We start from the raw sequence: 16552 nt of genomic DNA, 5'->3' as shown, positions 1-16552 counted from the left end.
TATTCTTCCTGATATTCATTGTTTTGTACAAGCTTTGGTTCGTATAAAACCTGTCATTAAGTCAATTTCTCCTCCATGGAGTTTGAATTTGGTTCTGGGAGCTCTTCAAGCTCCTCCGTTTGAACCTATGCATTCATTGGACATTAAATTACTTTCTTGGAAAGTTTTGTTCCTTTTGGCCATCTCTTCTGCTAGAAGAGTTTCTGAATTATCTGCTCTTTCGTGTGAGTCTCCTTTTCTGATTTTTCATCAGGATAAGGCGGTGTTGCGAACTTCTTTTGAATTTTTACCTAAGGTTGTGAATTCCAACAACATTAGTAGAGAAATTGTGGTTCCTTCATTATGTCCTAATCCTAAGAATTCTAAGGAGAAATCATTGCATTCTTTGGATGTTGTTAGAGCTTTGAAATATTATGTTGAAGCTACGAAATCTTTCCGTAAGACTTCTAGTCTATTTGTTATCTTTTCCGGTTCTAGGAAAGGCCAGAAAGCTTCTGCCATTTCTTTGGCATCTTGGTTGAAATCTTTAATTCATCTTGCCTATGTTGAGTCGGGTAAAATTCCGCCTCAAAGAATTACAGCTCATTCTACTAGGTCAGTTTCTACTTCCTGGGCGTTTAGGAATGAAGCTTCGGTTGACCAGATCTGCAAAGCAGCAACTTGGTCCTCTTTGCATACTTTTACTAAATTCTACCATTTTGATGTATTTTCTTCTTCTGAAGCAGTTTTTGGTAGAAAAGTTCTTCAGGCAGCGGTTTCAGTTTGAATCTTCTGCTTATGTTTTTTGTTAAACTTTATTTGGGTGTGGATTATTTTCAGCAGGAATTGGCTGTCTTTATTTTATCCCTCCCTCTCTAGTGACTCTTGTGTGGAAAGATCCACATCTTGGGTAGTCATTATCCCATACGTCACTAGCTCATGGACTCTTGTTAATTACATGAAAGAAAACATAATTTATGTAAGAACTTACCTGATAAATTCATTTCTTTCATATTAACAAGAGTCCATGAGGCCCACCCTTTTTTGTGGTGGTTATGATTTTTTTGTATAAAGCACAATTATTCCAATTCCTTATTTTATATGCTTCGCACTTTTTTTCTTATCACCCCACTTCTTGGCTATTCGTTAAACTGATTTGTGGGTGTGGTGAGGGGTGTATTTATAGGCATTTTAAGGTTTGGGAAACTTTGCCCCTCCTGGTAGGAATGTATATCCCATACGTCACTAGCTCATGGACTCTTGTTAATATGAAAGAAATGAATTTATCAGGTAAGTTCTTACATAAATTATGTTATTTATTTAAGATGGAGTTTATTCGTTGTTTACTTAAAGAAGTGTTAGTTGCATTAGATATGAAGGAGTCTAGTCCTCTTGATACTAAATCTACTAAGCGTTTAAATTCGGTTTTCAAACCTCATGTAGTTATTCTTTAAGTTTTTCCAGTTCCTGATGCCATTTCAGAAGTAATTTCTAGGGAATGGAATAGTCTGGGTACTTAATTTACTCCTTCTCAAAGGTTTAAGAAATTGTACCCTGTGCCATCTGATAGATTAGAATTTTGGGATAAAATTCCTAAAGTTGATGGGGCTATTTCTACTCTTGCTAAATGTACTACGATTCCTACGGCGGATAGTACTTCCTTTAAGGATCCTTTAGACAGGAAGATTGAATCCTTTCTAAGGAGAGCTTATTTATGTTCAGGTAATCTTCTTAGACCTGCTATTTCTTTGGCTGATGTTGCTGCAGCTTCCACTTTCTGGTTGGAGGCTTTAGCGCAACAAGTGTCAGACCATAATGCTTATAGCATTGTTAAACTTCTTCAACATGCTAATAACTTTATCTGTGATGCCATTTTTGATATCATTAGAATTGATGTCAGATATGTCTTTAGCTATCTTAGCTAGAAGAGCTTTATGGCTTAAATCTTGGAATGCAGATATGACTTCTAAGTCAACTTTTCTTTCTCTTTCTTTCCAAGGTAATAAATTATTTGGTTCACAGTTGGATTCTATTATTTCAACTGTTACTGGGGGGAAAGGAACATTTTTGCCTCAAGTCAAAAAATCTAAAGGTAAATATAGGGCTGCTAATCGTTTTCGTTCCTTTCGTCAGAATAAAGAACAGAAGCCTGACCCTTCCCCTAAAGGAACGGTTTCCGTTTGGAAACCTTCTCAAGTCTGGAATAAATCCAAGCCTTTTAGAAAGTCAAAACCAGCTCCTTAATCCGCATGAAGGTGAGGCCCTCATTCCAGCACAGCTGGTAGGGGGCAGGTTACGATTTTTCAAAGATATTTGGATCAATTCGATTCACAGTCTTTGGATTCAGAACATTGTTTCTCAAGAATACAGAATAGGTTTCAAGATAAGACCTCCTGTGAGAAGATTTTTTCTCTCTCGCATTCCAGTAAACCCAGTGAAGGCTGAGGCATTTCTGAAATGTGTTTCAGATCTAGAGTTGGCTGGGGTAATTGTACCATTTCCAGTTGTGGAACGGGGTCTGGGGTTTTACTCAAATCTATTCATTGTACCAAAGGAGGAGAATTCCTTCAGACCAGTTCTGGATCTAAAAATATTGAATCGTTATGTAAGAATACCAACATTCAAAATGGTGACTATAAGGACTATTCTGCCTTTTGTTCAGCAAGGGCATTATATGTCCACAATAGATTTAAAGGATGGATATCTTCATATTCCAATTCATCCAGATCACTATCAGTTTCTGAGATTCTCTTTTCTAGACAAGCATTACCAGTTTGTTGCCCTTCCGTTTGGCCTAGCAACAGCTCCAAGGATCTTTTCAAAGGTTCTCGGTGCCCTTCTCTCTGTCATCAGAGAACAGGGTATTGCGGTATTTCCTTATTTGGACAATATCTTGGTACTTGCTCAGTCTTCACATTCTGCAGAATCTCATACGAATCAACTTGTGTTGTTTCTTCAAAAACATGGTTGAGGGATCAATTTACCAAAGAGTTCTTTGATTCCTCAGACAAAGGTAACCTTTTTGGGCTTTCAGATAGATTCAGTGTCCATGACTTTGTCTCTAACAGAAAAGAGACGTCTGAAGTTGGTTTCAGCTTGTCAAAACCTTCAGTCTCAGTCATTCCCTTCGGTAGCTTTTTGCATGGAAATTCTAGGTCTCATGACTGCTGCATCGGACGCGATCCCCTTTGCTCGTTTTCACATGAGACCTCTTCAGCTTTGTATGCTGAACCAGGGGTGCAGGGATTATACAAGGATATCTCAAATAATATCCTTAAATCCCAATGTTTGATCTTCTCTGACTTGGTGGTTGGATCACCATCGTTTAATTCAAGGGGCCTCTTTTGTTCGTCCAACCTGGACTGTGATCTCAACAGATGTGAGTCTTTCAGGTTGGGGAGCTGTATGGGGATCTCTGACAGCGCAGGGGGTTTGGGAATCTCAGGAGGCGAGATTACCAATCAACATTTTGGAACTCCGTGCGATTTTCAGAGCTCTTCAGTTCTGGCCTCTTTTGAAGAGGGAATCGTTTATTTGTTTTCAGACGGACAATGTCACAACCGTGGCGTATGTCAATCATCAAGGTGGAACTCACAGTCCTCAAGCTATGAAAGAAGTATCTCGGATACTTGTATGGGCGGAATCCAGCTCTTGTCTAATTTCTGCGGTTCACATCCCAGGTGTAGACAATTGGGAAGCGGATTATCTCAGTCGCCAGACGTTACATCCGGGCGAATGGTCTCTTCACCCAGAGGTATTTCTTCAGATTGTTCAAATCTGGGGACTTCCAGAAATAGATCTGATGGCCTCTCATCTAAACAAGAAACTTCCCAGGTATCTGTCCAGATCCAGGGATCCTCAGGTGGAAGCAGTGGACGCATTGTCGCTTCCTTGGAATTATCATCCTGCCTATATCTTTCCGCCTCTAGTTCTTCTTCCAAGAGTGATTTCCAAAATTCTAATGGAACGTTCGTTTGTACTGCTGGTGGCTCCAGCATGGCCTCACAGGTTTTGGTATGCGGATCTCATTCGGATGGCCAGTTGTCAACCTCGGACACTTCCGTTAAGACCAGACCTTCTATCTCAAGGCCCATTTTTCCATCAGGATCTCAAATCGTTAAATTTGAAGGTATGGAGATTGAACGCTTGATTCTTAGTCATAGAGGTTTCTCTGACTCAGTAATTAATACTATGTTACAGGCTTGTAAATCTGTGTCTAGGAAGATTTATTATCGAGTCAGGAAGACTTACATTTCTTGGTGTTGTTCTCATAAGTTCTCCTGGCATTCTTTTAGAATTCCTAGAATTTTACAGTTTCTTCAGGATGGTTTGGATAAAGGTTTATCTGTAAGTTCTTTGAAAGGACAGATCTCTGCTATTTCGGTTCTTTTTCACAGAAAGATTGCTAATCCTTATATTCATTGTTTTGTACAGGCTTTGGTTCGTATCAAGCCTGTCATTAAGTCAATCTCTCCTCCTTGGAGTCTTAATTTGGTTCTGAGGGCTTTACAGGCTCCTCCGTTTGAACCTATGCATTCTCTGGATATTAAATTACTTTCTTGGAAAGTTTTGTACCTTTTGGCCATCTCTTCTGCTAGAAGAGTTTCTGAGCTATCTGCTCTTTCTTGTGAATCTCCTTTTCTGATTTTTCATCAGGATAAGGCGGTGTTGCAGACTTCATTTCAATTTTTACCTAAGGTTGTGAATTCTAACAACATTAGTAGGGAAATTGTTGTCCCTTCATTGTGCCCTGATCCTAAGAATTCGAAGGAGAGATCTTTACATTCTTTGGATGTAGTAAGAGCTTTGAAATATTATGTTGAAGCTACTAAAGATTTTAGAAAGACTTCTAGTCTATTTGTTATCTTTTCTGGTTCCAGGAAAGGTCAGAAAGCTTCTGCCATTTCTTTGGCGTCTTGGTTAAAGTCTTTGATTCATCATGCTTATGTGGAGTCGGGTAAGTCCCAGCCTCAATGGATTACGGCTCATTCTACTAGGTCAGTTTCTACTTCCTGGGCTTTTAGGAATGACGCTTCTGTTGATCAGATTTGCAAAGCAGCAACTTGGTCTTCTTTGCATACTTTTACTAAATTCTACCTTTTTGATGTTTTCTCTTCTTCTGAAGCAGTTTTTGGTAGAAAAGTACTTCAGGCAGCTGTTTCAGTTTGATTCTTCTGCTTATAATTTCAGTTTTTTTCATTATTAAGATTAAAACTTTTTGATTTGGGTTGTGGATTATTTTTTCAGCGGAATTGGCTGTCTTTATTTTATCCCTCCCTCTCTAGTGACTCTTGCGTGGAAGTTCCACATCTTGGGTATCTGCTATCCCATACGTCACTAGCTCATGGACTCTTGCTAATTACATGAAAGAAAACATAATTTATGTAAGAACTTACCTGATAAATTCATTTTTCATATTAGCAAGAGTTCATGAGACCCACCCTTTTTGTGGTGGTTATGATTTTTTTGTATAAAGCACAATTATTCCAAATTTCTTATTTTTGATGCTTTCGCTCCTTTCTTATCACCTCACTTCTTGGCTATTCGTTAAACTGAATTGTGGGTGTGGTGAGGGGTGTATTTATAGGCATTTTGAGGTTTGGGAAACTTTGCCCCTCCTGGTAGGAATGTATATCCCATACGTCACTAGCTCATGGACTCTTGCTAATATGAAAGAAATGAATTTATCAGGTAAGTTCTTACATAAATTATGTTTTTTGCTCAGTAACTTTTACAGACTGAGACATCCAGCTTCCTCCAGGAGTCCCCTGAATGCTATATGACCTCTCTCAAGGGCTCTTAGGCTTTCCAAAATCGTTTGTTGGGGAAGGTAGGCCCACAGCAAGGCTGTGGCAGTTTGGTGTGACTGTTAAAAAACGTGTCTCGTTTTTTTGATCCGTTTTTTGAACTAAGGGGTTAATCATCCATTTGCAAGTGGGTGCAATGCTCTGTTAGCTTATTATACACACTGTAAAAATTTCGTTTGATTTACTGCTTTTTTTCACGGTTTTCCAAATTCTGACAAAATTTGTTTCTCTTAAAGGCACAGTACCGTTTTTATTTTTTGCTTGTTAACTTGATTTAAAGTGTTTTCCAAGCTTGCTGGTCTCATTGCTAGTCTGTTTAAACATGTCTGACATAGAGGAAACTTCTTGTTCATTATGTTTAGAAGCCATAGTGGAACCCCCTCTTAGAATGTGTACCAAATGTACTGATTTAACTTTAAGTTATAAAGACCATATTCTGTCTTTAAAAAATTTATCACCAGAGGAATCTGACGAGGGGGAAGTTATGCTGACTAACTCGCCCCACGTGTCAGATCCTTTGACTCCCGCTCAAGGGACTCACGCTCTAATGGCGCCAAGTACATCTAGTGCACCCATAGCGTTTACTTTACAAGACATGGCGACAGTCATGGATAATACCCTGTCAGCGGTATTATCCAGACTACCTGGGTTTAGAGGAAAGCGAGACAGCTCTGGAGTTAGAAGAAATACAGAGCATACTGCCGCTTTAAGAGCTATGTCTGATACTCCCTCACAATATACAGAAGCTAAGGAAGGAGAGCTTCTTTCTGTGGGTGATGTTTCTGACTCAGGGAAAAAGATTCAACCTGATTCTGATATGTCTACATTTAAATTTAAGCTTGAACACCTCCGCGTGTTGCTCAGGGAGGTTTTAGCTGCTCTGAATGACTGATACAATTGCAGTGCCAGAAAAATTGTGTAGATTGGACAAATACTATGCAGTGCTGGTGTGCACTGATGTTTTTCCAATACCTAAAAGGTTTACAGAAATTATTACTAAGGAATGGGATAGACCAGGTGTGCCTTTTCTCCCCCTCCTATTTTTAAGAAAATGTTTCCAATAGATGCCACCACATGGGACTTATGGCAGACAGTTCCTAAGGTGGAGGGAGCAGTTTCTACTCTAGCTAAGCGTACTACTATCCCTGTCGAGGACAGTTGTGCTTTCTCAGATCCAATGGATAAAAAGTTAGAGGGTTACCTTAAAAAAATGTTTATTCAACAAGGTTTTATTCTACAGCCCCTTGCATGCATTGCCCCAGTCACTGCTGCTGCGGCTTTCTGGTTTGAGTCTCTGGAAGAGGCTTTACAGGTAGAGACCCCATTGGATGACATACTTGACAAGCTTAGAGAACTTAAGCTAGCCAATTCTTTTGTTTCTGATGCCATTGTTCATTTGACTATACTAACGGCTAAGAATTCTGGTTTTGCTATTCAAGCACGCAGGGCGCTATGGCTTAAATCGTGGTCAGCTGACGTTACTTCAAAGTTTAAGCTGCTTAACATTCCTTTCAAGGGGCAAACCCTATTCGGGCCTGGTTTGAAGGAGATCATTTCTGATATCACTGGAGGAAAAGGTCATGTCCTTCCTCAGGATAGGTCCAAATCAAGGGCCAAACAGACTAATTTTCGTGCCTTTCGAAACTTCAAGGCGAGTACGGCATCAGCTTCCTCTAATGCAAAACAAGAGGAAATTTTTGCCCAGTCCAAGTCGGTCTGGAGACCTAACCAGACCTGGAAGCAGGCCAAAAAGCCTGCTGCTGCCCCTAAGTCAGTATGAAGTATTAGCCAAGTACAAACAAGTTGGATATGAGCGCAGAGTGAATTCACCAAGCTCCTGATATAACCTAAGAGTCCCTAGTAGGTTACAGGCATTAGTACAGATAAGATAGAAGCAGGAGCGCTATAGCTAAAGGTGAATCAAATTGTAAGTGATACAATGACTAAAGTGAAGTGAATTTAGTGGTAGAAAACTTAACAAAACTAATTTTTTCTATATGTCAAGTGTATAATCATATATATGGGAGGATATCGTAAACCACTGTGTGCATGTGGTTAAGAATTAAAGGATGACCAGTGAGCAATTTAAGGATAACCAGTAAACAGTGAATAAATATGGCTATGCCAAATTTAATAACATATTTATTATATTAAAAGATTTACACAGTAAAAAACGGATTTACACAGTAAAAAACGGACGTCTCCATTAACTAAGTATAGGTTGCCACCAATAAAAAACATAAATTACAAATTGAAACAGGCCTTGCAAATCGAGCAAATTGGGACTTGACACAGTCCTAGATAAACATCCGAGGTAAAAGTTCCAAAGTTGAAACTAGGTATAGGATTGCAGGCACCGCAAGCTTACCTCCAGCCTGTGTGTACTTATCGGTCTCTGCAAATGAAGTTACCGCTGTAGCGGGATGACGTCACCTTTATGGGCGCTGTCCTGGATCCACCGCCTGATTGGTCTTTTGGCGTAGCGGCTCCAAATTTAGAAATGAATCTCCAACAGCAAAGTGTCTGCTCTTAAGTGCCTGTCGGCACGCTGGATACTTCAAATCTTGAAAAAGCCCTGTATAGGGAGAAACGCGTTGATGTGTTACAACTCTTGAGACTGTCACAACTCTTGAGACTGTCTTCTATTTTGAAGCTGAAACTATAAGTTTGGACTCAATCAATATTGGGATTAGCTACCTTTTGCATGAGCTATTCTCTGAAGCCTGTAAAGTCTACTGAAAGGAAACTGACAATACTAAGGTCAGCAAGGTCTAACAGGTAGCACAGGACAGATCGTTTCATCGCATAGCGATACCACAGATTCCCTGCATCTGGAGATTGTGAGCTACCTCCTTCTACACACCATCCTCTTTGAAGTATCCTGCGTGCCGACAGGCACTTAAGAGCAGACACTTTGCTGTTGGAGATTCATTTCTAAATTTGAAGCCGCTACGCCAAAAGACCAATCAGGCGGTGGATCCAGGACAGCGCCCATAAAGGTGACGTCATCCCGCTACGGCGGTAACTTCATTTGCAGAGACCGATAAGTACACACAGGCTGGAGGTAAGCTTGCGGTGCCTGCAATCCTATACCTAGTTTCAACTTTGGAACTTTTACCTCAGATGTTTATCTAGGACTGTGTCAAGTCCCAATTTGCTCGATTTGCAAGGCCTGTTTCAATTTGTAATTTATGTTTTTTATTGGTGGCAACCTATACTTGGTTAACGGAGACGTCCGTTTTTTACTGTGTAAATCCGTTTTTTACTGTGTAAATCTTTTAATATAATATATATGTTATTAAATTTGGCATAGCCATATTTATTCACTGTTTACTGGTTATCCTTAAATTGCTCACTGGTCATCCTTTAATTCTTAACCACATGCACACAGTGGTTTACGATATCCTCCCATATATATGAAGTATCAGCCCCCTATCCGGTAACGGATCTAGTAGGGGGCAGACTTTCGCTCTTCGCCCAGGCTTTGTTCAAGAGATGTCCAGGATCCCTGGGCGTTGGAAATTGTATCCCAGGGATATCTTCTGGACTTCAAAGCTTCTCCTCCAAAAGGGAGATTTCACCTTTCACAATTATCTGCAAACCAGATAATGAGAGAGGCATTCTTACACTGTGTTCAAGACCTCCTAGTTATGGGAGTGATCCATCCTGTTCCACAGGAGGAACAAGGACAGGGATTTTACTCAAATCTGTTTGTGGTTCCCAAAAAAGAGGGAACCTTCAGACCAATTTTAGATCTCAAGATTTTAAACAAATTCCTCAGAGTTCCATCATTCAAGATGGAGACTATTCGTACCATCCTACCTATAATCCAGGAGGGTCATTACATGACTACAGTGGATTTAAAGGATGCTTATCTTCACATTCCGATACACAAAGATCATCATCGGTTTCTCAGGTTTGCCTTCCTGAACAGGCATTACCAGTTTGTAGCTCTTCCCTTTGGGTTAGCTACAGCCCCAAGAATCTTTACAAAGGTTCTGGGGTCACTTCTGGCGGTCCTAAGACCGCGGGGCATAGCAGTGGCCCCTTATTTAGACGACATTCTGATACAGGCGTCAAATTTCCAAATTGCCAAGTCTCATACGGACATAGTTCTGGCATTTCTGAGGTCGCATGGGTGGAAGGTGAACGAGGAAGAGAGTTCTCTATCCCCTCTCACAAGAGTCTCCTTTCTGGGAACTCTAGATTCTGTAGAAATGAGGATTTACCTGACAGAGACCAGGTTATCAAAACTTCTAAATTCCTGCCGTGTTCTTTATTCCACTTCTCGCCCTTCGGTGGCTCAGTGTATGGAAGTAATCGGCTTAATGGTAGCGGCAATGGACATAGTGCCGTTTGCACGTCTACATCTCAGACCGCTGCAACTATGCATGCTCAGTCAGTGGAATGGGGATTACACAGATTTGTCCCCTCTACTAAATCTGGATCAAGAGACCAGGGATTCTCTTCTCTGGTGGCTATCTCGGGTCCATCTGTCCAAGGGAATGACCTTTCGCAGGCCAGATTGGACAATTGTAACGACAGATGCCAGCCTTCTAGGCTGGGGGGCAGTCTGGAACTCTCTGAAGGCTCAGGGATCGTGGACTCAGGAGGAGACACTCCTTCCAATAAACATTCTGGAACTGAGAGCGATATTCAATTCTCTTCAGGCTTGGCCTCAGCTAGCGACAATGAGGTTCATCAGATTTCAGTCGGACAACATCACGACTGTGGCTTACATCAACCATCAAGGGGGAACAAGGAGTTCCCTAGCGATGTTAGAAGTCTCAAAGATAATTCGCTGGGCAGAGTTTTACTCTTGCCACCTTTCAGCTATCCATATCCCAGGTTTAGAGAACTGGGAGTCGGATTTTCTAAGTGGACAGACTTTTCATCCGGGGGAGTGGGAACTCCATCCGGAGGTGTTTGCACAATTGATTCATCGTTGGGGCAAACCAGAACTGGATCTCATGGCGTCTCGCCAGAACGCCAAGCTTCCTTGTTACGGATCCAGGTCCAGGGACCCCAAGGCAACGCTGATAGATGCTCTAGCAGCGCCTTGGTCCTTCAACCTGGCTTATGTGTTTCCACCGTTTCCTCTGCTCCCTCGTCTGATTGCCAAAATCAAGCAGGAGAGAGCATCGGTGATCTTGATAGCGCCTGCGTGGCCACGCAGGACTTGGTATGCAGATCTGGTGGACATGTCATCCTTTCCACCATGGACTCTGCCGCTGAGACAGGACCTTCTACTTCAAGGTCCTTTCAACCATCCAAATCTAATTTCTCTGAGGCTGACTGCCTGGAGATTGAACGCTTGATTTTATCAAAGCGTGGTTTCTCCGAGTCAGTCATTGATACCTTAATTCAGGCACGAAAGCCTATCACCAGGAAAATCTATTATAAGATATGGCGTAAATATCTTTATTGGTGTGAATCCAAGGGCTACTCATGGAGTAAGGTCAGGATTCCCATGAGATTATCTTTTCTCCAAGAAGGATTGGAGAAAGGATTGTCAGCTAGTTCCTTAAAGGGACAGATTTCTGCGCTGTCTATTCTTTTGCACAAGCGTCTGGCGGATGTTCCAGACGTTCAGGCATTTTGTCAGGCTTTAGTTAGAATCAAGTCTGTGTTTAAACCTGTTGCTCCACCTTGGAGTTTAAATTTGGTTCTTAAAGTTCTTCAGGGGGTTCCGTTTGAACCTCGTCATTCCATAGATATCAAACTTTTATCTTGGAAAGTTCTTTTTTTGGTAGCTATTTCCTCGGCTCGTAGAGTTTTCGAGTTATCTGCCTTACAATGTGATTCTCCTTATCTGATCTTCCATGCTGATAAGGTAGTTCTGCGTACCAAACCTGGGTTTTACCTAAGGTGGTATCTAATAAGAATATCAATCAGGAGATTGTTGTTCCATCATTGTGTCCTAATCCTTCTTCAAAGAAGGAACGTCTATTACACAATCTTGACGTGGTTTGTGCTTTAAAGTATTATTTACAAGCTACTAAAGATTTTTGTCAAACATCTGCTTTGTTTGTTGTCTACTCTGGACAGAGGAGAGGCCAAAAGGCTTCGGCAACCTCTCTTTCGTTTTGGCTAAGAAGTATAATCCGCTTAGCTTATGAGACTGCTGGCCAGCAGCCTCCTGAAAGGATTACAGCTCATTCTACTAGAGCTGTGGCTTCCACATGGGCCTTTAAAAATGAGGCTTCTGTTGAACAGATTTGCAAGGCGGCGACTTGGTCTTCGCTTCATACCTTTTCAAAATTCTATAAATTTGATACTTTTGCTTCTTCGGAGGCTATTTTTGGGAGAAAGCTTTTACAGGCAGTGGTACCTGCCTTGTCCCTCCCTTCATCCGTGTACTTTAGCTTTGGTATTGGTATCCCACAAGTTTTGGATGATCCGTGGACTAGATACACCTTACAAGAGAAAACATAATTTATGCTTACCTGATAAATTTATTTCTCTTGTGGTGTATCCAGTCCACGGCCCGCCCTGTCATTTTAAGGCAGGTATTTTTTAAACTACAGTCACCACTGCACCCTATGGTTTCTCCTTTCTCTGCTTGTCTTCGGTCGAATGACTGGATATGGCAGTTAGGGGAGGAGCTATATAGCAGCTCTGCTGTGGGTGATCCTCTTGCAACTTCCTGTTGGGAAGGAGAATATCCCACAAGTAATGGATTATCCGTGGACTGGATACACCACAAGAGAAATAAATTTATCAGGTAAGCATAAATTATGTTTTCCTCTTCCTGGGCATTCAAAAATGAAACTTCTATGGAACAGATTTGCAAGGCTGCAACTTGAGTGTCCTCTACACACTTTTTCTAAATTCTATAAATTTGATAATTTTGCCTCGGCTGAGGCTTCTTTTGGGAGAAAGGTTCTTCAAGCAGTGGTGCCTTCCGTTTTGGTTCCCTGTCTTGTCCCTCCTTTATCTGTGTCCTCTAGCTTGGGTATTGATTCCCAATAGTAATTAGAGATGATCCGTGGACTCACCGTGTCATTAGAAAGAGAACTAAATTTATGCTTACTTGATAAATTTATTTCTTGACATGGTGAGTCCACGGCCCATCCAGTTTATATCAGTCTTTTTGTTTTGTAAATCTCAGGCACCTCTGCACCTTGTTACTTCCTTTCTCTCCTTTTCCTTCGGTCGAATGACTGGGGTTTCAGGGAAGGGAGGTGATACTTAACAGCTTTGCTGTGGTGCTCTTTGCCTCCTCCTGCTGACCAGGAGTTATATTCCCAATAGTGATTTAGATGATGATGATCCATGAACTCACCGTGTCAAGAAAGAAATTTATCAGGTAAGCATAAATTTAGTTTTTTTTTCTCCTTTCCAATGACGACATCTAGGCAAGACATGCACGGTGGCACCAAAGGGAACTCCTAATAACGTTGTTGTTTACTTAGATATTTGACTGTTGTGTGTGCGCGTGCGCGTTGGCTGCTACGCGATTTAAAGGGACATATATATTCTTTTCTGTAATTAACAATATTGAGTCATATTTTTTTTTTCTGAATGCATTCATACCTTGTTTGCTGCAGTCATTTTTCAATACCCAAACTCCTCTTTCACTTCCCATATTTGGAGGGAAAATCCTGACTTGTTACTGGAGGATACAAGGCCTGCCACTATGATTTTGTTAGCAAAATTTCCATTGTTTTGCAGTTCCTTACCTGATCACCTCTGCTAAGGACAATATCTGTTGAGGCAGGTATGTGGCAGGGTTAATTTTCAAGAAATTATATTATACTCTGTCCATTTCAAATTTTAAGACAAACTCCATATTCGTGAGTCTGTTCCACCTATATCAGACTTGTGTTATGTATATATATTTAGATTTGGCAATCGCCATTAAATCTGTGAAATTGTTCACCTTTTATATATACCAAATCACGTTTTCTACTTTAATCTTCCTACTGTCTTGTAATTCCAGAGTGTCAGCAGCAGATGATCCTGACAGCCTGTGGCCCCTTCACCACGTCTGATACTATAACTTATGATGCCCTGAAGGATTTGGTTGACATCATTAACAGAGACCGACCAGATGTCTGCATCTTGGTTAGGGTTAAAATAATAAATAGATCCTGCTATTTTATTTTTCTGCCTTTTTTTCAATATTTCCTCCTTTCTTTCAGTTTGGACCATTTTTGGATGCAAAGCAAGAACAGATAGAGGTGGGTTTGCTCTTCATCCTATGAAACCAATTAGACTGCATAGGTTGTTTAATAGGCATTTATGTGATGAGCGAATGATTTTAAGTTATGTGATTAAGACTATGTTTAGGATAGCATCTTCATTACTCTTAAAATTCTTATTAATATCTAAATCAGTGGTTGACAAATCAGCTGCAATATTTCATTATTTGCGAAGATTTTCAAATTTTAAATATGGGTAGAAATATCCTGCATTTTATGTGATGAAATCCTCACATCCATACCATTATCATATATTTTATTTATCACACCACTATAACATCACTTATATCATTCTATTATAAAATGATATATCTCATTGTGTAATTATCATATAATTGTATCAGATATCCTTTTCTTACCATTTTCATGTTATCAGATATCATACATTAATAATTGTGTTTTTCCTTTCTAGAATCTGCAGCTAACAGTGACATTTGACGATGTTTTTAAGCACTGTTTGAAAATGATCATCGAAGGAACACGTCTGTGAGTGTACACTTTGGTTGATGCTGTAATTAAACATTTTTCTACTGTATACGAGAAAGCAGTAACAGTGGTTTGCTGTACAGTGCCAGCTAAGTGTGGAAATAGGGACACTATCTTTAACTATTACATTTCTAACTCTGCTTTCTTTTTAAAATGGGAAGAGTCCACAGCTGCATTCATTACTTTTGGGAAATACAGAACCTGGCCACCAGGAGGAGGCAAAGACACCCCAGCCAAAGACTTAAATACCTCCCCCACTTCCCTCATCCCCCAGTCATTCTTTGCCTTTCGTGTCGGACGATTACAGGGTAGTCTCTTATGGAGGGTAGTACTCTTCGAGATGGGACTGGAGTTTTAAGTAGTCCTGTCAGCCTCTCAGTGAGATCATGGATGAAAGTTAGAGTCCGGAGATGCAGGGAGAGTCTTTCTGCTAAACCATCCCGACTCATATTAACAGCTCCATAAGCAGTCAGCGTTGACGAGTTTCGCTACCTGCTTTCTTCACTCAAGTCCATGTCAGAAGCAACTACTACACTACTATCTGTCAAACTTGAAGGACCGTGTTGCTGTTCCACGGCCTAGATCGTTAAGATCATTTCATTTTCCTTTCATTGTGGGAATGTAATGTAAGTGATAGAAGACAGGGTCTCAGTGGGACTCCTTTATCTTTATGGAATCAAGGGTTAATATCTCCTGAGGGGGTTTGAGCAGGGGGGACTTTAATCATGTTTGTTATGTGATTCTGTCTGCTTATGTGTAGAAATGTTGGGACTCATGGCTATTACGGAACGTACAATTTTTTTTAGAGCTACGCAGTTCTTGTGGACTGGCACGCTTTTCTTTGGCTTACATGTCTGGGTCATAGGAAGTGGTGAGTGCCCCAGCCATGGGGGGGGGGGTGAGGTGCCAGTTATTTTTGTCCAAATTTGTCTGGTCAAGTTATGGAGGATTCTGATTTTTCTGAAAAGGATTTCTCTGACTCGGAATCAGTTTCCTGCTTAGATTGTATGGAAGCCCGGGTAATCCAGCCCAATCAATTATGTTCCGTACGCTGTAATAGAGTGCTCTTTTCTCCCTTTGGGGAGAGATTGGAGACCGCTGAGCCGTCCGCCTCTGAGGATTCTGTGTCCCGTGAGGCGCGTTCCCTGGAATTTTCTGTTCCTACACAAGCAACAAGCAGTTGTCCCAAATTCCGTTACCCCTTCTCCGGAAGGAGGTTTCTTTCCACCAGAGGTTGCTGCTCGGTTGTGCATGGCCATATTAGTGACGTTGGTGCATTTACAGCTTCTTGAGGGCCAGTGAAAAGCTTATCCGCGTCCTCTCTACCTGGTGGGTCTTTCCTCTGGGGGAGCAGTTCCCTCTGAGGCTTCAGGGGATAGCTGGCAGGATCGGGCCCTTCAAATGCCCCGCCAGAGATGAGTTTTGCATTTTAGATTCAGTCTGACATGCCTGTGTGTACTGCTGAGGCAGGTACTAGAGGCTTGGGAGGATTTTAGTCTTCATTTGCCTCCGGATCCTCAGTCTTCTGATTCTGATGGCGAACAGCGCAGGACGAGTGGAGGGATGTGGATCATACTCCTGATTGTCTTTGCTTGTGTATCTAATCCCAGTTCTGAGCTCTTGAGGAATCGGGTCTCTGAAAGGCTGGTTCTGTTAGTGTTTCTATTTCTTTCTTGGCATTCAGCTGCTGGAGCGGCCTACTTCTTTTGATCCGGTTAGGATGCGTTTTGTTTTATTTGCAGAGTTGGAGACTGTTGTAGACTTTTCCTTTTAGGAAAGTGTTTTTTTTTTTTTTCTCTGGGATTTTGATACTAGCGATTTTATGGTCGCAATGGTTGTTACTTCTGGCGGAAGTCACAAACAAAAAAGATGTTAAGAGACGACGTTTAAGCCTCAGAACGTATTTGTCTGTCATTTGTCTGTTTGTTTAGTCTAGCCCTGCTAGGGTTTAGAACTTTCAGTTAGTTCTTGAGCAGATAAGTTGTACCCTGGTCAGCAGGCTGGTCCTGGTTGGGTACTAGTTAACTCTGTTCTTTTGAGGTTATATCAGACATTTTGTATCCTTGCCAACAGGCT

General features: G+C 41.1%; 1 protein-coding gene across 1 annotated transcript in view; it reads left to right on the top strand.

Annotated features, from left to right (window-relative positions):
- The window catches only part of POLA2 (DNA polymerase alpha 2, accessory subunit), a gene marked incomplete in the record, with an annotated part of 701000 nt that overhangs the window by 412343 nt on the left and 272105 nt on the right, over nucleotides 1-16552 (top strand). The window contains 3 exon segments of the mRNA XM_053688830.1: nucleotides 13729-13853; nucleotides 13931-13969; nucleotides 14403-14476. Of these exon segments, the coding sequence (XP_053544805.1) occupies nucleotides 13729-13853; nucleotides 13931-13969; nucleotides 14403-14476 (238 nt within the window).

This window comes from Bombina bombina, chromosome 7 (assembly GCF_027579735.1).
Source record: "Bombina bombina isolate aBomBom1 chromosome 7, aBomBom1.pri, whole genome shotgun sequence".
Taxonomy (NCBI): Eukaryota; Metazoa; Chordata; class Amphibia; order Anura; family Bombinatoridae; genus Bombina; species Bombina bombina.
This window is presented reverse-complemented; position numbering and strand designations above follow the sequence as displayed.